At 35.8% G+C, this 21,887-nt stretch overlaps 1 protein-coding gene across 1 annotated transcript in view; it reads right to left on the bottom strand.

The window, feature by feature from the left end:
* LOC111150500 (cilia and flagella associated protein 47) overlaps positions 1-21,887 on the bottom strand; it is a 526,123-nt gene that overhangs the window by 249,691 nt on the left and 254,545 nt on the right. Inside the window, exons 38-40 of the mRNA XM_022507981.1 lie at positions 19,355-19,505; positions 17,560-17,648; positions 5,920-5,994 (exon numbers count right to left, since the gene is read on the bottom strand). Of these exons, the coding sequence (XP_022363689.1) occupies positions 5,920-5,994; positions 17,560-17,648; positions 19,355-19,505 (315 nt within the window). The remainder of the gene's footprint in view (positions 1-5,919; positions 5,995-17,559; positions 17,649-19,354; positions 19,506-21,887) is intronic.

The following is a 21,887-nucleotide window of genomic DNA, read 5'->3' as shown; positions in this document are numbered from 1 at the left end:
CCTACAAGTCAAGAGAAGAGGCCTCCAAATGAAAACGATCTTGCCTGTACCTTGATCTTGGACTTCCAAACTCCAGAGCTATGGGAAATAAATTTCTGTTATTTAGGCCATCATTCTCATGTTATTTTGTTACTGCTGCCTGGGAAGATTAAGATACTCTGTAATTCTTATATCTTAGTTTAATATTTATAAAACATTATTCTGTAAAGTAGAGTAGGCTTCATCACACTGGCAAAGGCCATGAAGAAATTAAAAACAGGTATGAAACTCTCCTGTAGAGCAAGAGGATCATGGCAGATTATGACTCTTAGTACCAACATCTGGCTTCTGAATCACTGTTTTCCTTGGAGATTTGCCTAATTCTAAGTGTTACCAATTATCCAGTGTAGTAAAATGAAATATCTTAAAATCATAGCCATGCAGAATTGAGCTTTTCCGGGTTTTTAGCAAGAATCAAGACTCAGAAAAATATCTGAAAAATATCATGGCCTTCTTTCATTTGGGTGAAAGCTACTCTGGGCCAAGGTACTCTGAGAGACAAGGATAAAAGACAAAGCTCCTAAATTCACAGATTATAGTCTGTCATACTATGTAAGTCTACAAGGAATAATTACAAAGCAGAAGGATAAACACTTCAACACCTTTTCAACTTTCATTCACATTTTTCCATAATCCATATGCATAAGCATATGTCTTATATTTCCCCTTGCCTGTCCCCTTTTCCACTGCTTCAGCAATTCCTTCTTCCCACGCTCCTTTTATATTTACAGGAAACTTCTCCCCTGCTCTAGATTCGGGCCATCAAAATCTTACATTTCCGATCCCAATTTGTATATTATAAAGAACAGCAGAGTATAACATATGCATGAGAAAAACGTGCATAGTACTTTATTATTCTCCTTAAATGTCTTCTCTTTCTAGGTCTGCAATTCTTTTCTATTCATCTTTACCGTAAATAGTATAGGTAACTCAGTTTTTCTGGGTTTGAGGGTCTCTTTAAGGATAAGACAACTCTGATTTATTCAAAAGGTATTTTCATTAGCTATTCCCCAAAAATATATGTAAAGAAAAGAGAAGGGAGATGAAACCCAGGATCTCTATATCTAGAGAGTGATACTCCTTGCCAATGAGCTCACAGAATTTTTTTTCCTTTTTTTTGGTACAACATATATTACTAATGCATTCTACCCTGTACAATTGCCTCCACTTGTGTATGATTTTCTTTTTCTTCTCTACTTGATGGTTGGCTCCTTGAGAACCAGATCTATGACTTATTTATTTGATATGCCTCCAGTACTAAGAGCACTGCTTAAGGGGCCACTTAGTAAGAATTTATTAAATGATAAATAATTCATTGCTGCTGAAAAAATAGCAAGTCATATTACTGTAGGAAATTATTTACATAGTGCTTATTTCTGAACACCACTGACCTATCATTTAATTTTAAATTGTGGCTAAAATCAGTGTCCTGTCCTGATCCTTTCTGCTAATCCTTTGGATTTAATTAGAATAAAAAAGTTCTTAACTGTTCTTGCTTATGCTCATGGATCATGTTCCTGTAAAGTAAAATGTGTGATGAATATCAAGTTTTATCATCCATGTGGTTTCAAATGTGCTGTCTTATGTGTGTCTGTTGCTTAGGAAGAGTAGTTTATAGAGGCATTTAAAAAATTTTAAATAGGAGACTTTATGTTTTTTTATGCCACCTGAAAGATAATTTCAGCACTTTACTGCTCATTTGAGAAGAGAATATTTATTATTTGAGGAGATATTGACTGAAGTGATCTGAGAAGGAGTTTCAGTTAGCCTATGCTAGGTCATGCTGCAGTAACACCCCGTATCTTAGTGGATTAGCATAGTAGTTCACTTCAGGCTCCCATTACATGTCTCTCCTAGGTGGAGAGGATGGCCTCAAAGATCCTTGGTGAAGAGAACTCCATTTCTATATATACTTCCTTAACTGTATCAAGGAAAGGGAATGAGAAAAATTGTTCACTGCATCTTAAACCTACCCTTGGAGAAAATATTTTGTACTTTTCCTCACATGCCATGGGCTGATTAGGTTATATATTCATAAATAACTTCAACTGGGTAAGTGTAATGTTACTACATGCCTAAAAAGAATAGAACAGGGATATTTGTTAAGAGCTCTAAAAAGGGATTACTGGTAGTTTACGGAGTAATTTCTTTTAACCTTTTCTTGTTCTCTTATGTTACCTTGCTGATTAGACCTAGAGACCAGAATGGGAGTTACTGAGACAGTGTAATGTTTATTGTATGGTATATTATATACAGAAGTTATTAATCATAGAGGTACTAGATCAGACCTCCATTTTGGTCATGATTCAAAATGCATGTTCTTAAGTTTTATTTGTATCCAGAAATCTATTCAAGACAAACATTAAGGAGAGCTTTAAGAAAAACAGGGTGTATAATATTGCTAAGTATTATTTTATTAAGACATATTTAAAGATCAAAAGGTCTCATTATGCCAATGAAGCCAGACTGAGGAAATACTAGATAGCTTTGTGCTAGTTGGAATAAAACTCTCTTCTGTGTCCCCTCATGGTGGAACCTGCTGATTGCCTATCCCAGTATCCATGGGCCCTTCCCTCCCCTCACTGACAGAACCCTCATTTTACTGTGATAGGTATGTGGAGAAGGGCCTTTCTTAGTCTTCCTTCCAGCTTGATTTGGCCAACTGGCTACAAGCAGAAGTGCTATGTGCTATTTCTGGGAAGTTTCCCTAACAGAGAAAGAAAGGGCACACTCTTATTGTGCTTCCTCCTTTCTGCTGCCTATGAAGTAGATTGGATTGTTGGAGTTCTGGATACTTTAGCTAATCCTTATAGAAGTGAGTAAAGATTTGCCTGCTACATGAATTAGAGCCTAGAGGTGTTATACAGCAAGCAGTTAGGACCCCCAAAAAAGGAGCCATAATAAGTGTTTCTAATCAATCTCTTAAGAACTGTCAGAAAGACAACCTTTGGGGTAAACTTAAGACTGTTCTATTTCAACCTAAAATATGAATTTGGGGCCATTCAGCTCAGAACAGTGCTGACATGACAAACCAGGGACCATGTCTTTTCCTTTAAAAAATGTAGCTTTTGCCTTTTTTTTTTTTAAAGATTTTTTTATTTATTTGACAGAGAGAGAGAGAGAGATCACAAGTAGGCAGAGAGACAGGCAGAGAGAGAGGGGAAGCAGGCTCCCCGCCAAGCAGACAGCCCGATGTGGGACTCGATCCCAGGACCCTGAGATCATGACCCGAGGGGAAGGCAGAGGCTTAACCCACTGAGCCACCCAGGTGCCCCAGCTTTTGCCTTTTCAAATCCCACTCTCACCTTTGATCTGATAGGCAGTCTTCACAGAGGTGCAAAGGAGTAAATCATCAATCCTTTAAACAAAGGGCTCTGAATCATTCTTTGACAGTTAATGTACAGAAGCCTAACTACTCTACAGTAGATCCTATTCTCCCTGACCAATACTCAGTATCACTATATATTTGTGTTAGTTTTATCACAGGAAGCCTTCAGCAGGGAACTAAGAATGTAAAATATTTTAAGTATGAATGGAAGAGACTATATGAGAAAGAATGATCAATGTTTAAGACCATGATAGACATACTTCTTCAGCGGTACTGCATGCTGAATTGGCAATTATTTTGGATGAGTACTTGAAAAGTATCCTTTCTAGCCAAAAATTACATTACAAAGGTCTTAATACTTGTTTATTTCCATTACAGTTTAGATTTGAGAAGCATAACATTAAAAAAGATATCTTTACCTATAGCTTCAGTAATTATGAAATTTTGGAGCTAATCAAAACCATTCCAGAATATTACATGAAGAAAAATCATGTTAAAGTTTGGGATATAGAATTCCTAAACTGCATTCCAAATTAACAAAGTAGACTTGTAGCACCTGGATAGCTCAGTCAGTTTAGCATCTGACTCTTGATTTCGGCTCAGCTCACGGTCTCAGGGTCATGAGATTGAGCCCCACACTGGGCTCCACGCTCACTGGGGTGTCTGCTTAGAAAATTCTTTTTCCCTCTCCCTCTGCCCCTTCCCTTGTTCATGCATGCTCCTTCTCTCTCTAAAATAAATAAATAAATCTTTATAAAGAGAGAGAAAGCAGACTCAATTTTGCTGTTCATTAAACTGATCCAACTTTGAGTTACTAATGCTCACAGATAGCTATAACATTGCTTTGAGATCTGACTCCAGTTTAATACGTGATACTATAAATTATTTGCAATTAATGTGGAAAAATTAATTCAAGGCCATTCAGGAAAAATCTATAATGCCAGACAGCTGCTTAATCAAGAAGTAAGAGACTAAAAAGATAAAGACTTAGGAGAAGTATTTACTGAAGAGTTTTTAGCAATACCAGCACTTCATACTACAAAGAAATTAACATAAAATACCTATAATACTCTATTCTTATGATATCTATAATGATGCTTTATCATTCAAGGTATTAATTCATTATTTTCTTGATGACAGAAAAATATAAAAGTAAGATTTCGAATGCCTTAGTTAAGTATGTAATTAGCATTCAACAAAACAAATGCTCTGAGATAAAAATGGTGTGCTCCTGTAACAATTTTTCTCAAAGACCAACCAATGAAGAAGTCAAGCATAATGTAATCCTTATAACGTAATAAAACTATTGGCTTAAATACAATTCACTTTTGGAAAATAAACTATATTCTTTTTAATCTTAGCAAGTTCTGCACAAATCACTTTAAGAGTTTCTGATGACTTTAACATTGGTTATTCCTATGGTTTAAAAGTTGCCAAATCCTTGACTCCTGACACAGTTTTGCATCTAAAAGGATGACACTGTCATTATTAAGCATTAGGCAGAGAGAAGGGTAGAAAATAAACTAACATAGTAGCTATGAAGTAGTTGTTATAGTAATGGTCAGCATACGCATGCATTTCACTAATACATACTTGCATTATTTTCTTTCTAGCTGATTTTCTTTAACCTTGACAATGTTGTTTTATTCTATTTCACATTGAATAGTTATTTAGTAATTCAAAACAGATCAGAAATATAAAGCAATCTAACTCTTAAAAATTCTGCTTCTCTACTCCAAAGTCAAAGTCTCTTTCTAAACTAAATACAGATCTCATAATGTAGGTAGAGTAAGCCTAAATACAGTTGATCCTCACTATCCACAAATTCTGGTTATTTGCAAATTTGCCTCCTCACTAAAATTGATTTGTAACCCCCAAATCCATACTCACGGAGCTTCCCCTGTTGTTTGTGGACATGTGTAGAGTGGCAAAAAGTTCCAGTCAATGGTCACACAGTTCCCAGCTAAAGTCAAAAAAAGTGACACTGGGCCTTTCTGCTTCAGTTCTCACATGCAGATGACCAGAGGAGGGAGACGGTAGGAGGGAGTACAGAAGTAAAATGTTCAAGAAGCCCTACCTCTGGGGCCAGGTGGACAAGATTTGAAACAATTTGTGGCAATTTAGTGGGTCAGCCTTATATAAGTCATTAACATGGATGAACCTTATTTTCTCTATGTAAAAATAAAATCTACCAGGATGGGCTGTTTTTAGGATTTATAATTATCTTCTATGTGACTACATATATTTCTTCTGGGAATAATGGTGCAGTATTCATTCACTGAGTGCCATAATTTTATGGAACATAACTATCACAAATAATGAGAATCCACTGTATTTAATCAAGTGCATATTTATGCAATTTTCATGCACACAGCCTAGTAACACATGAGAGAACAGAATAACTGAATAATATAAATTTTATATATAATATAAATTAAATATTTCAAATAAACAAAAACTATTGTATAATTAATAACAAGTTCAATTGAATGCTAATTTCTCAGAATTTTTCCTGAGAAAATTATAAGCATAAATATATTCATATTTACCCATGGTTTATGAATTGTCCAGATTCTGTTAATTGAGATGGCAAAGAGATAAATGTTGAGGATTCCACCAAACTGACACTAAAATAAATGAAAAAAGGATTATTTTGGATTCTACTATAACAAAATTCAAATGACCCAAAACATTCTTTTAAATTTTTTTCCATCATTCATAAAATATAGAATCAGAATAAATTTCAGTTAAAAAATCTGTATGTTCTCATTCTGCATCTCAAAACATGTATGTTTTTAAAAAGAGAAAGATCAGGATGCCTGGCTGGTTCAGCCTGTAGAGCATGCAACTCTTGATCTCAGGGTTGTGAGTTCAAGCCACATGCTGGGTGTAGAGATTACTTAAAAGGAAAAAAAAAAAAAAGATCTGGAATTGAAATATGTAAAACATAATATTCTATTATATGGAAAGGCAATATTAATTCTTTTTTTTAAGATTTATTTATTTATTTATTTGACAGGTAGAGATCACAAGTAGGCAGAGAAGCAGGCAGAGAGAGAGAGAGAGGAGGAAGCAGGCTCCCTGCCGAGCAGAGAGCCCGATGTAGGGCTCGATCCCAGGACCCTGGGATCATGACCCGAGCCGTAGGCAGAGGCTCAATCACTGAGCCACCCAGGCACCCTGGCAATATTAATTCTTATAGCAAAGAAATTTAGAACATAAATCACTGCCCAATTATATTCTAGAAATGGAATCATATACTGGTCTCAATGTATTGTCAGAGCTGTACGCATTTCCTTTTTAATCTTATTTTCAAAAAAGAAAAATATTTCTTTCAGGAATGGATATAAGATGTGGATACAGAGTTAATCAGTGCATTAGTAATTATGCCATCTTCAAGAATTGCTTAGCAATTCAGTCCGTCTTATGAGATAATGCTCATTCATTCAGGAAACAGTTATGGAGACTCCATTATATGTTATATGTGGGACTGGGTGCTGGAAATCCAAGCATGAATCTGTTATCCTCTCTACCTTAGGTTGCCCACATTATAGTGGAGGATAGTGTGGAAATGATAAATGATCCTCTAGATATGGATGAAAGATGTCACAAAGAGTCGTGTCAGGAATGCCTAATTCTATCTGCAGAGTTGAAGAGAATCTGTATAATATTAAGAATAGATTTATTCAAGCTTGATTTTGTAGGGGCCAAATGTGGGTTGCACCCAAGATGGGCCACATTGGTGTGAAGATTATTTTGAGTTAAAAGCAATAAAAAACTAGCAGATTAAGGTCAATCTCTTCCTCTTCCTCTCAACTTAGTAATATTTTCATTGGAAAAGAAATCTATCCAGGAAAAGAGCTATTAATAGAGATTTCTCTTTACCTAAGAAATATATCTCCATAATAGGACAACCTCTATTTTCCAGACACCTCCTCTCACTTTCTTGCTAATTGTCTTCTTCCCCTTTGTATCCTTATACCCCTGTCTCTTTTCTTAGCACATGTAAGTCTCATGTTGCTTCACTGTCTTTGGCATTTCATGTGTGTGTGTATTCCCCTTACGTAAGAAACTAAATTTGATTTTCTTCTATTAATCTGTCTCAGCCAACTTGATTCTCAGTTTAGCTAAAAGGGCCTTGAAGACCAGAGAAATTTCTTCCTTCCCAAAAAATTCATTAAAATAAACCTTTATTATGTAATAGTTATTAATTTCATAATATAAACATTATAATAAAAAACCAGATCAATAATAAAATTAATCTAATGTTTTAGTATTGAAACACAAACACACATATAAACACACATACAACTGCACACAAAACTAAAATGCAACACATTCATACATCTTAATGTTTCAGTGTTGAAGGGGTTCAGGATAGCCTCTGCTCCCAGTATGTGTCACTTTGGCATATGGATTATTTTAAGCTGAAAGCAATCAAGACCCTGTGGACTCAAAAGAAACTTTTGCTTCTCCCTTAATTCTAAAGAAGAATCTAAATTGGGGGTCTTTCCCAAAATAAGGGTTACTAGCAGAAATAAATTTTAACTGAGCGACGCATCTGTATGACAGGGCAAATGTCTAATTATCAAACATCTGCTTTTCTTTTCTTTTTCTTTTTTTTTTCATAAAGATTATTCATTTGAGCAAGAGAGAACACAAGAGAGGGGAAGTGGAAGGGAGAAGCAGGTTCCCCTTTTAACACGGAGCCTGACATGGGACTTGATCCCAGGACCCTGGAATCAGGACCTGAGTTGAAGGCAGACGCTTAACCAGCTAAGCCATCCAGAGGCCCCAAACACCTGCTTTTCTTTTCCCCCTGTGAGGGGCATTCCTCTCCTCTAAAATCCCAGACTCCTACCCCCTTCTCCTTAGTTCAACACCTGTCTCTGGAATTTCCTTGTCTGGGTGGATTCCCCATACTTATACTATTAAATTTGATTTTCTCCTGTTAATCTGTTTCATATCAATGTTATTCTTAGTCCAGGTAGAAGGACCCTTAAAGGGGACAGGAATTCTTGCTCACTGACAATGTTAATGTCATTTTCTGTCCTTTTAAGTTGGTAGTTTTGAGAGTTTCGTATAAGGATTGTAAGGAATTATATTAATATTAAATACTAAAAATTATTAAAGACAAAATTAACTAGGAAAATATAAACTATGAACTATGTAAGACATTTATCAGACTACCAGATTTGCTTATATCATTTTAAAGTTATAGTTAAGCAAATGTAGGAAGAATTCCTCTCTGGAGGGTAATTTCAATTTAAATTAAGGCACTACGTCTTCATTCAAATCTCATAAAATTATGAGGCAGAAAAAATGTATAATTTTTTTTATATTTCTATAAATCCAAGGTGAATCATCAAGGCAATTTATTTGGGTCATAATTTGTTCTGGCTAAAAAACAGTCACAAGGATAATACAATTTTACACACAAATAAAAAGACTAAACCAATAAGGTAAATATTAGGTATTTTGCATACTGTGCATGTACCATTTTGAGATAAAATAGCATTTGAAAGTTCCCTGCTTAATTAGATTGAAGATGTCCTCCTTAAAATAGAAATATTACTTATAAAAATGAAATACAAACTGCCATTAAAATGGAAAAAAATCCTATTTGATTACTGTAGTTTCTAAATTGGCAGCTTTCACACTTCAGTGTGTATGATAAACATCTGCAGTGCTTAGTCAAAACGCATATGCCCAAATTCTATCTGCATGAATTCTGACTTAGTTAAGTCTGGCAAGGGTTCCAGGAATTTCTAATTAAAACAAGCTCTCCAGGGTGCCTGGGTGGCTCAGTTGGTTGGGCGACTGCCTTCGCCTCAGGTCATGATCCCAGAGTTTGGGGATCGAGTCCCACATTGGGGTCCCGGCTCTGCGGGCAGTCTGCTTCTCCCTCTAACCTTCTTCCTTCTCATGCTCTTTTTCTCTCTCTCTCTCTCAAATAAATAAATAAAATCTTAAAAAAAAAAAAACACAAGCAAGCTCTCCAGATGCTTTTTAAAGAGCTTATATACAGATTAAACTTTGAACAATCTTGACTTAGACCAGCAATGCTCTAACATTAATGTGCCAAAAAATCCTCTGGAGATGTCAAATGCCGATTCTGACTCAAATGGATTGCTGTGGGCCTGAGACTCTGTCCAACAAGCTCCCAGATGATGCTGATTTTGCTGATTCAAGGATCATACTTTGAGAAGGAAGAGTCTAATCTAAAACAAAAACTATTTTTCAAATAATAAAACGAGGCTACCAGGAAAAGAAAGGCAAGGAATGGCAGAGTTAGAATCATCACACATTCACTACCCAATAAAAGCAATAAAAAACACTAGGAAAGATTGTAAAAATTAAATTTTCAGAGCTCTGGTTAATTAATGAAAGGCTTGCAACAATTTGAGTAGTGTTTATTTAAAAATAAACTGCCACACCTTGATGAGAACAGCAGTTTGTGGCCTTGTAACTTTTATTATGCTGTAACTCCCATCTTTCCACAGCTCTGGTAGTAGCTTTGAAAACCAGCAGCCTTGCAACTAATGTAGTTGTAAAATCTGGCAGGCTTACAGCCACATGAGGGCACAGATGGAGATTGGAGCTCATTAAAAAAAGTCCCATCCCTGAGTATTGTTCTTTTTCATGGGTCTCACAGCTCCCTCGAAAAATTCAGTTTGCAAGGTGTTGTCTTTACTGACCTGACTCAAAGGGAAACAGCAATATCCAGGATTTTGCTGAAAACAATCAGTAGCAGTTGTACCTGAGATTCCTGTAGCACCTGGATCAAACAAGAGCTTGTCAAAACATCAAAGGAAGATGTGGGGAACAAGAGGCCTATATGAGGGCCTGAAGTAGCATGCTAGATCCCCAAACTATGTGAAAGGTCTTCAACCCTGTTTATGAGAGACAACGATGTCCCACCAAATAAAGAATACTAATAAAGAGAGAAGTTATTCAAAAGAACCAATTACAAATTTTGGACGGAAGAAGTACGATACATGAAATAAAAAAATCAACAGAGGGACTGAACAGCAGGTTTGCAGTGGCAAAAGAAAGAACCAGTGCACCTGAAAATGGGCCAGATGAAATTATTATCTCTAAAGAACAGAAAGAGAAAATAATGACAAAAAATTAACACAGCCTCGGAAAGCTGTGAGATACCATTAAGCACACAAACACAAACTTCATCAGAATCCTGAAAAGATAAGAAAGAGGCAGCAAGAAAAGGCAAAGAAATAAATGATGAACAATTCCCAAGCTTGAACAGAAATATTAATTTACACAACCAAGAAGTCAAAAAAATTTTATTCAGAATAAACTCAAGGCAATCCAAAACTAGAAAATAATAGTCAGCCTGTTAGTAAGCCAAGGCAGTTAGCAGCAAGAAAAAATTGACCAACATCTATGTTGCTCTGCAGTAAAATTTAACAGCGGAATTCCCAGCTGAAACCCCAGAGGTCAGAAGGCAATGACATTACATATATTTTTTTTTTCCTGTGCAAACTTTTAAATTCTACTTTCTGATTTTAAAGAAAAGAGTGAGACAATAAATATAAAACTGTTCTAGGGGCTTATAATGTGTAAAGATGTAATGGGTATAACAGAAATAGCACTAACAAGGGGCTACGAAAAGGTGATATATAGCAGCAACATTTCTGAATTACATTGAAATTAGGTTGGTATTAATCTGAGCTACATTAATTTAGGATGCTAATTATAATCTCCAGGGTAACAAAGAAAATAAGAAAAATAAGGTAGGAGATAGAAAAAGGAATAAAAAATTTATTAAAAGTAAATATACAATATAAAACCAAGAAGTAACAGAGAAATAGAGGAACAAAGACATAAGACATAGAAAACAGGTACCCAGGGGCACCTGGGTGGCTCAGTCATTAAGCGCCTACCAGGGTCCTGGGACTGAGCCCCACATAGGGCTCCCTGCTCGGTGGGAAGCCTGCCTCTCCCTCTCTCATTCCCCCTTCTTGTGTTCCCTCTCTCACTGTGTCTCTCTCTGTGAAAGAAAGGAAGAAAGAAAGAAAGAAAGAAAGAAAGAAAGAAAGAAAGAGCGGGCGGGCAAGCGAGAGAGAGGGAGGGAGGGAGGGAAGAAGGAAGGAAGAAAATAGGTACCCAAATGGCAGATATAAATCCTGCTGTATCAAAGATGAAATGAACTTTAAATGAATTAAACACTACATTCAAAAGGCAGAGGTTGACAAAAGGAATATAAATATATTAGGAAAAAATATAACATTAATTCAAAGACACAGATAGGGAACAAAAGGTCACGAAAGACATACCGTGCAAATGGCAACACAGACCTGCAGTGTCTATAGTAATAATGGGCAAAACAGAATTAAAGCAAACACTGTTCCAGCATGACAACGAGAGCTCCAGAGACTCACTCCCTCAGGAAAATGAGTAAAAGTTGTAAAATCAACTATTCTAATTCTCTGGAAATTATCCCAAGGGCATAGAGCAAATGAAGAAAGATCTATTCAGTAATACTAAATTCAGTAAGAAAGGCTGAAATCTGTGGTGTCTGAACCAAGACCCCTCACTCCCTCTTCCTTCCCCACTCAGTAAGACCGAAACCCTAGCCCTCATTGACACAGCTAAGAATATAAGGCTCTCAACTTACCCAGCTCCCAGGTGGAGAGATACTTTTCTGGGAGGGGTAGGACAACAATATTTCCCATCTTGCCACAGTACATGCTGCTGAAGCTAAGTTTTGGGCAAGTGCAGCTGAGAGGAGTAGGCGGGGATCCGTCTTCCGTCCAGCAACCACTCACAGGACAGAGGCACTACATGGGTGTGAAATTGTCCTTGCCTTAGCTTTAAAATGGTCGCTCAGTGCTGGCAGAAGCAAACCAAGAAGACCTAAAGCTATGGCCCCTATCTCACCTCACCCTTAGCTCCTAATGTGCGGTGGTAAGCAGAGAAAAGTGCAACACTATCCCCACCTCCAGTTGCAGAGCCAGTTCAGAGATTTTGCCTGCAGGGAGAAGCTAGCTGGGCTTAAAACAGCTCTTAATCTCCTCCCAAAGGAACTGATTTCATTTTCAATAAATCATGAAGAAGATCAAGCCAAGGGATCAGTGAAAAACAGTGCAGTTGTGGTGAAAGGCAATTGGGAGTAGACTGGTAGATTCACAGGGGAAAGGGACAACTAGGAGGCTCCCTTGTGGGGACAGAATAAATCTTAAACATTGACCTAAGGAACTATTACTTCAAAGGAGCCTATATTTGACTGAATTGGTCTGAGGAGCAATTTATGCCTCCTGAAGAACTGGAATCAGCAGAATCTAGTATCTGGGTGTGGACATGGAAAGATATGGTCAAAAGGAATCCTACCAAAGCCACTGGCATCCCAGATTGACTGTGGGAATGCCCACAGCTCTGTCCTGTGAGAAGTAACACCAGAGGCTTCACACTTTGTGTGTGGAGTCTTTTGTGGGAAGGAGGTAGATATCACTAAAATAAGCTAGCCAGTCAGTGAAAAAATTAACCAACACCATTAATGACATTGTGGGAAATGGAACCAGTATTCAGCTGATACAATATTTATTCTAAAATGCCTAGTTTTCAACCTTAAAAATGATGAAACATGAAAAGAAGTGGGCAACAGAAACTGCATGTTAAAGTGACCAGTTATCAGATTTAACAGAATACTAATTCCAAATTGCTGTTATCAATGCCTTCAAAAACTAAGGAAAGTATGCCTAAAGAAGTCAAGGGAGGTATGATGACAATGTAATATCAAATAGAGAGTATCAAAAAAGAGACTGAAATTTTAAAAAGAACAAAATAAAAATTCTGGAGTTAGAAACTACAAAAACAAATAGAAAAATAATCATCACTAGGGGGGAATCAACAGTAGATTTGAAATGGCAGAAAAAAATTTAAAAACTAAAGATAGAGATAATGCCATCTGAAGAACAGAGAGAAAATAAAATAAAGATAAATAAATAGAGTCTCATACATATATGGTGCACCATTAAATGCACCAACACATGTGTAATAAATCACTGGAAGGAGAAGACAGAGAGAAAATAAAAGAAAAATTGTTTAATAACTGAGGTGGCTGAGAGTGAAGCTCGACTGAACCATGGAAGTTATTCCAGAAGATAACGTGAATCCATAGAAACAAATAAACCAGAAATGATAAATAACAAGGCCAATGTAATAAAAATTATCAACGTGTACTTTCTATTATAGGCTGAATTGTGTCCTCCCTCAAATTTCATATGTTAAAGCCATAACCTCTAATATTCTCACAGTGTGATTGCCTTTGGAAACAGGGCCTTTAAAAAGGACACTAGGCTAAAATGTAGCCATTAGAGTGGGCACTAATTCATTCTGACTGGTGTGCTTACAAGAGGAAATATGGACACACAAGAGACTCCAGGGCCATGCACATCAGAGAAGAGATGTGAGGGCACAGCAAAAATGTGGTCATCTGCAAGCCACAGAGAGAGGCCTCAGAAGAAACCCAATCTGCCAACACCTTGATCTTGCACGTCTAGCCTCCAGAAATGTGGAAAAATAAGAACTGTGTCTCTGGTATTTTGTTATGGGAACCCTAACGAACTAGTACATTGTCCTTTCTTCTCTCATCTTTCTTAAGATCACAAAAATTACACAAAATGAAAAAAAGAAATACCCAAAAATGTTAGTACCATTACCGATTATTGTAACATCATTGATACAATATGTCTGACAAAAATACCACAAAAAAGGGGGAACTGGAATAGAGCTATATAAGAGTAACATAAAAATGAAAAGGCAACCTACCGAATGGGAGAAAATATTTGCAAATCATATAACAGATAAAGGATTAATATCCAAAATCTATAAAAAATTCATATAACTTAAAAGTGAAAACAAACAAAAAAACCAAAAAACAATCCATAAAAGATCCAATTAAAAAATGACCAGAGGATATGAACATTTTTCCAAAAAAGACATATAGATGGCCAACATGTATATGGAAACATGTTGAACATCCATACTCGTCAGGGAAATGCCTTTCAAAATCAGGGTGAGATGTCACCTCATAACTGCCAGAATGGCTATTATTAAAAACAAAACAAAACAAAAAATACTAACCAACCAGACAAGAGATAATAATGTTGTGATTATCTAGAGAAAGGGGACACTGGCACGTGGTTGGTGGGAATGGGTAGGAATGTAAAATGGTGCAGCTACTATGGAAAACAGTAGGGAGGTTCCTCAAAAAATTAAAACTAGAATTATCATGTGGTCCAGCACTTCCACTTGCGGTTTTTATCCAATGAAATTGAAATCCAGAACTCAAAAAGGTATCTTTACTCTCAAGGTCATTTCAGCATTGTTCACAAGAGCCAAGATATGAAAACAATCCAAAGAACCCAAATGTCCATCGATAGATCAATGAGTGAGGCAAATGTAGTGTTGTGAATATATTACTAGTCAGCTTTAAAAAAGAAGGAAATCCTATAATATGTGACAACATATTCAAAACTTGGGGACATTATGCTAAGTGAAATAAGCCAGTCTCAGAAGAACAAATACTATATGATCCCATTTATATGAGCTATCTAAAATAGTCAAACTCAAAAAGCAGAGAATAGAATAGTGGTTGCTAGGAAGTGGTTATAGGATGAAATGGAGAGTTGTTATATAAAGTTTCAGTTATGCAAGATAAATAAGTCCTACAGATGTGATATACAAGAGGGTTAACAACATGCTACTGTGCGCTTAAACATCTGTTAAGAGGGTAAGTCTCATGTAAAGCACTCTTACCACCAAAAAAAAAAAAAAAAAGTAACACAAGAAAACTTTTGGAAGTGTCAGATATGTTTACTACCTTAATTGTGGTGATAGTATTATAAGTTGCATGCATATGTCCAAACTCATCAAATTGTATACATTAAATGTGCAGTTTTTTAAATATGTCAATCCTACCTCAATAATCAATAGAGAATATCAAGAAGACCAGAAAAAGTGATCTTTGGAAATATCAGTAACATTGATAAATGATTACCTAGACTGATCAAGAATAAAGAAAAGAGGATCAAATTATTAAAATAAGGGATGGAGGAAGGGCCATCACTATTGACTTTCCAGGAAAAAAAAAAGAGTTATGAGTATTATGAAAACATTGGTGCCAACACATCAGGTAATTTGGAGGAAATGTACAAATTTCTAGAATTGCATAAACTATCAAAACTGACTTAAGAAGAAACAGAATACCTGATTAGGCCTATAACAAATAGAGAACTAGTAATGAAATAAACTTCCCATGAAACAAAGCTCAGACCCAGATGGCTTTAGTTGTGAATTCTACTGAAGATTAAAAGAATACCAGTACTTCATAAACTCTTCCAAAAAAATAGAATAGAAGGGATCAGTTCCAAATCATTGTCGGAGGCTACTATTAGTGACACACACACACAAAAAACAAAGTTGTCACTAGAAAAGGGAATTACACCATCAAACCTTATGATTATAAATGCAAAATCTTCAACAAAATACTAGAAAATCAAATCTTATAACATATAAAAATTATATAGCAAGAAATAGTTGCATTCTGCAAAAGAGGAACTTGAGAACTACTAATTTGGTAGACAGAGGCATGTGGGCAAATCCTGTCTCTGTTAAATCTAGGTTGGGTTGCCATTTTTGTTAAAAGCAGTATTAAATTTTGATTAAAAAGTGACCAAATCTGGTCACTGCACTGCATATAATTTGGGGGAAAATCTATAGGAAATTTTGTTTTATTGTAAACTATGTTTTATACTAGATTGTTAATAATTACATCCTTGTCATTTTTTAAGTGTAACATTAAAAGCTAGTTCACTTACTGGTATGGTATTTATAACATACAAAAAGTCTCCAGAAGAATCGGCAATCAAATTTCCTCTTTTCTATTTTAAAATTTTAAAATACATGCCTATTGTAAAATATTGATTTTTACAATTACAAATTTTGTAATTGGTTTTAAAATTTTGAGTTTATATGCCCATTGCCTAAGATTGAGGGCCACATTCAGACAAAGGAGGAAGGAGCCTTGTCTTCTAACACCCCTGACTGAATTTTAATTCAATCTGAGATAAACCATAAATAACAATAAAATGCTACAATTTCTTGAAAGACATGCAACTATAATAGCCAACCAATTCCTGGAACTTTGATATTTCCTTTCAACTTTACCACTAGAATGTAAGACTGATTATGTTTGATCTTGAATTCCTCGTACTGGAGTCAGTCATTTGGTTCATTTAAGGGCATAGTTTAATACTGGATTAAAGCTACATATTCTGACTTTTTTTTATTGTTCCTTGCGTTCTGATAGAACATTTTAATGGAACTACAGTAAATAAAACTCTCCCTCACATGAACATAGGAACCATATATTCACCAATAGCTATTTTGACAAAAAATTTTGTTTTGTCAATAATAAGTGATTATTAAGAGGAGACTACCAAACGGCTGGGAATACAGTGATTTTAAAAACTGGATATTATCAAATACTAAAATAATAAGCATACATACAGCTTCTAGTGTCAACACAAGTATTGTTGTGAGGATCTGCTCTCTAAAGCTGATGGAAACAGTGTATAATTGAAGCAGTACATGGGTGTCACTAACCATTTTCTCCCTCAAAACATAAGTTTATAAAGACACTTGTCTATTGTGACCTTAAATAATACTTCAGCATTTTATTTTCATCTCAAATCTGTGTTGCTGTTGTTGTTGTTGTTGTTGTTAAACCTCAAGATGCAAAAATGCATGGTTAATGTATAGTTTTAATTAATCATGATGCCTTAAGTTAAAATGCATGTTCTGCTTGAATTGATATTTCACTTCAGAAATTAACAGATGGAATAAAATTAGAAGTAAAAAAAGTCTATTAATTATATATTTTTAAAAATTAAAATATTAGTATATCTCAACATACAGAAAGCTCATAGACAAAATTCATAAATTTAGTATGATCAGTCTTAGCTTTAAATAGATCAAATAGCATTTTAAGAAAAATTGATTTCTCTTAATTATTTGTTCTGTTTTATCTATAATGTTCATAAATTTATTGTAATATAAACACTTAAAACTTCTCCTCAAGAAGGTTCATGTTGGAAAAAAAGTATTCACCTTAAGACTGGATACGACTAATCGCAAACAAATTATATGAAAATGTTATATTAACATACCTGAAGTCCCCAGCAGTATGGAAGGGATTTTTAACATTCACATTAATTTCTTTCCATTTATAACATGGAGATTTACAATGTATAATTTCCTAAAGTAAAAAAATAACAATAATTCTATATATAAGTAATGAAAAAGAATAACCTGAATTATTATAAACTTAAAGTACCTAATAAACAGTACACTGAAATATTACAGTGATATTAATTCATGTAATTCCCCTTGTCCCACAGATATTGTACTGTAAAAATCTGGGTGGGAAGGACAGAAATAGACTTTACCACATCAATGAATTATTTGTCACAACAGTGTCTCTTAAGTTGATTGCCCTAAAATGGGTTTTGTTAATGACTGAGCATGATTTCACATTTGAAAATTAATTACCTATACCTATACCTAACCTATACCTAATACATATGACATAAGGAAGAAGCAGGGTATATGTATTTGCGATTGCATACCTCTGTGAGTGCATAAATATCTGTGTACGAGTGTGGCATGCCTGGGTTTATAATGTGGTGGCTACACTGACATTATTTGTACTGTAATAAAAGCACAAATATAAAATTAAAACTTTGAATTACCTGAAGGACTTTCATGGAAAATAAGATTCTAGGAATTCTACATTTTTAGACTGGTCATGTTATTATCTTTTTCGATTTCTCTATTATTATCCAGGCCACTGGACACTAAAACCATGAGCAGCCAGATGGAAAAGTAAACAGACTGCATGAGCTTGAGGTGTCAGCTTTTTTGCCCCAGAACCATGTAAATGGCAAACTAAAATCATCCATGTCTAGAGATACATATGGTAAAGCAATGTTTCATTTTGGAGAATTCCTGAGAGAGGATTGGGAAGTGTAAGAATTTATTATTCAAGAGGAAATCTGAAGATCACGACACACATCTCCATGATTATCACATGTCTGCTTCCTGTTCTAGGTGTCTGTACCTTGTAAACCAGTCTGTCCATATGAGCAACTTAATGCTCTCCTCATACAACTGGCCATTACTGGAGTTAATCTCCTTATTTCCTATTCATGCCACTACACACCACAAATTCTTTATAATCCATGTGGAAATCTGGTGACATAACAAGTTTACTTCTTCTTTACCATACATCCATGGTATAATATTTAGACAAGATAACAGCTACAAAAAGTCAATGATAGCAATAGCACAACCATTTTATAGAGAGTTAAAAATCCTTTTCCCCATCTTTTGAGATATAAACAGAATTCTATCTGGAATGTTATCACCTCTCAGTAAATGCCAGTCTTAGCATTATCTTTATAGAATGAATGGATTTGATCCACAGGAAACTCAAGATAAATTGATGAATATTCCTATCAGAAAAGAGAAACATTTTCTTTGCTACATAAACCACCAACCCTAAATTCAAACAAAAACATAGACAGAAGCCCAGGGACTGTTTTACCTTACATCACAAATCTCCACAGCAGAGGGGAATGTAAATTGCTATGTGTATAGTGAATGACTCCATTATGAAAACAACAAATATAATCCTAAAAATCTGACTTTAAAGGAACACTCAATACAAGCAAATTCTCTTATAAAATTGAAGAATTAATTCTACAGAAAGAGTATCAGAGCAAGAATATCAGAGACGCAGAAGGCAAGAACTGTACAAATGTAATTATGGGCACATGTGTCTGTACACAGAATCTCAAACAACAGGAGCGATACAGAGAGAACACTTGGAGGAACAGCTGTGCTTGGGGCATTCCAAGGCCTGAGAAGAGAATGAGACACACAACATAGGTAAAATCTACTTACAATGGCTTTAAAATTGAGGACTTCACCTTTAAGAGCAAAAGTCATCGTAGTGCCTCCTATTGCGTACTTGGGTTTTGAGATTAGTAGTAGTGAAGCTTCAGCAGGACGAAGGAAGCGACTGGTAAATTTCAGAGTGATATTAATTTGGTTTCTATTTAGTAAAAGAGAAAAAAGGAAGTAGCTTACTGAAAAAGACACAACAGTTAACTCTTCAGTATAGATCACAGCCCAGGGCCTCCACTCTGCAATATACTCACTTCTACAATAAAATTGAAGGCCTCTGCAAATTTCAGCAAGCGTCCCATCCAGTTATTGTTATCAGTTAAAACATCTTGATCCAATCTGTAAAACCTACAGTTCTGTTCAAATGTACATATAATTTACCAAGTAATGGATTTCCAGTTAGCTGCAGGAAATCATGTGGGTATTTTTGTGTGAAATTCATAGGACATTCTGTGCTACTGTTTAGATGAACTCTTCATCACATCACTGGTTTTTGGATTTTGTTTTGTGTTTGTCACATGGAGAAAAAAATGAGCAAGACTAAGAATTCAAAAAATACTTAAAGCTACGGTTGAAAGTAAAATTTAAATCTGGAATCAAAATAATGGTATAATAAGTAACGGGATTTTTGAGAGAAACACATAAATAAAAGAAGGAAAACAGAAAGCCACATCCATCTCTATTAAACGTCAACTTTCTAGTCTAAAACACAGTAAAATGGTAAGAGGTCTATGGACTTGGAGGAAATTTCACCCACCCATTTGTCGGGGAATGTCTACACCATGGCATCCTGGCAACTTGGCATGCCATACATAGGCCACAGAGACAAGACTTACCTGTCCTGGCAGAAAGCTCGTGATCCTCCCCTAACAGAAGAGCACAGAGGCACATGAAGAGCTACTACAAGAACCTTTCTCACTCGCCTCCCTACCTGCCCTGGGAGGGTATCAACAGTTTCTCCTTATCTCCTACGTTCTCTCCCTTCAAGGGAGAGTTACAGGCTATAAAACTGCTTAGCTGTAGCACGACATTGGCTGTCAGCAACACGCTGTCTTACCAGGCATAATGCATTCATCAACAAAAACCCTTTGGTTGCGGTATTAGCCTGCACAAGGGACATAGGGATCAGCCCCTTTCGAAAACTTTTGTTTTCACCGTTTATTAAGTAATATCGTCCTCGAATAAAAAAAAAAATGGGCTCAGTGTTTCTTAACTGGCTAAATCTTTCAGCCTTGCCTTGCCTTGACACAGCTGTGGGTGAAAAATCATGGGGAAATTTTACCTTTGCTTTTGCTCTGGCTTTTAGCATAGTTAACCACAGTTAGTCCTTTGTGCAAACTACCACCTACTGCCTTCTCTTAGGATGCCTGTGTTTGGAAATGGAGATGGGAATAGATTCTCTCAGTGTCCAACTTTGACTTAACTTCCCCCAAATCCTTGTGGAATTAATGTTGAATGGGTAAGTCTATGGAGCAGCAAAAAGTAAAGTGAATTAAGGACTTCCAAAAATCAAGAGAAATATTCGCAAAATTGCTTTTTAGGGAAAAGTACAACTCCCAGGTACCAGGAATGGGGATGATTTTTACTCAGATATGTCATCACTAATCTCCTCAGTTTGCAAAGGGATATTTTGTTGGTCATTATGAAAAGCTCATAGACTTGAATTTAATTAAGAACAAAGAATATTTGACCTTGAGATCTTTTTCAGGGTATACAGGCTCAAACTCTGTGTTAGGATACCTGTGAGTGACTTAAGATTTTTCTAGATATTCTAAAATTCATCATTAGATCAAGCCATTCATTCAATCATTCATTCATTCAATTGATATTTAGAGAACTTATAATGTTCCAGGGACTGTTTTAAATTTGGGGATAGAGGGCGCCTGGGTGGGCCAGTAGGTTAAAGCCTCTGCCTTCAGCTCAGGTCATGAACTCAGAGTCCTGCGATGGAGCCCCGCATCAGGCTCTCTACTCAGTGGAGAGCCTGCTTTTTTCTCTCTCTCTCTCTGTTTGTCTCTCTGCCTACCAAGTAAATAAAATCTTAAATAAATAAATTAGGGGATAACGTAATTAGAAAAAAACCCACAGTATACCTGATCTCCTGGATCTTACGTTCTACAGGGTGTGGCAAACATTAATTATGTCATCACAAAATAACTGTGGAAATAACGAATTATGTATCTGCTAGGAAATGGCATGAGAACATATAACACGGAGTGTGGTATAGTCTGAAGGGTCAGGGGGTGGGATATGAAGGAAGAGAACGAGTTAGCCAGAATGAGCAGGGGAGGAAAGAAGTATCCAAGGCTTCTGGTAGGAAGAATTAAGTGTTTAAAGAACTTACCAAAGGCCAGTGGTGCTGAAGCTTAGAGAGCAAGAGTGTTAGTGATCCAATACATCCAAAAGCCACCTATGAAAGGCTACATGTTGAGATATTCATCCTTTATCTTAATGGTAATGGGAAGCTATGGGAATATTTTATTTATCACAGAGGAGTGATATAAGCAAATTTTTAAAAATATTTTATTAA

The sequence above is a fragment of the Enhydra lutris genome, unplaced genomic scaffold (assembly GCF_002288905.1).
Source record: "Enhydra lutris kenyoni isolate GAN:26980312 unplaced genomic scaffold, ASM228890v2 scaffoldscaffold23, whole genome shotgun sequence".
Taxonomy (NCBI): Eukaryota; Metazoa; Chordata; class Mammalia; order Carnivora; family Mustelidae; genus Enhydra; species Enhydra lutris.
Note: the sequence above shows the minus strand (reverse complement) of the source record. Positions and strands in the feature narration are given on the sequence as shown.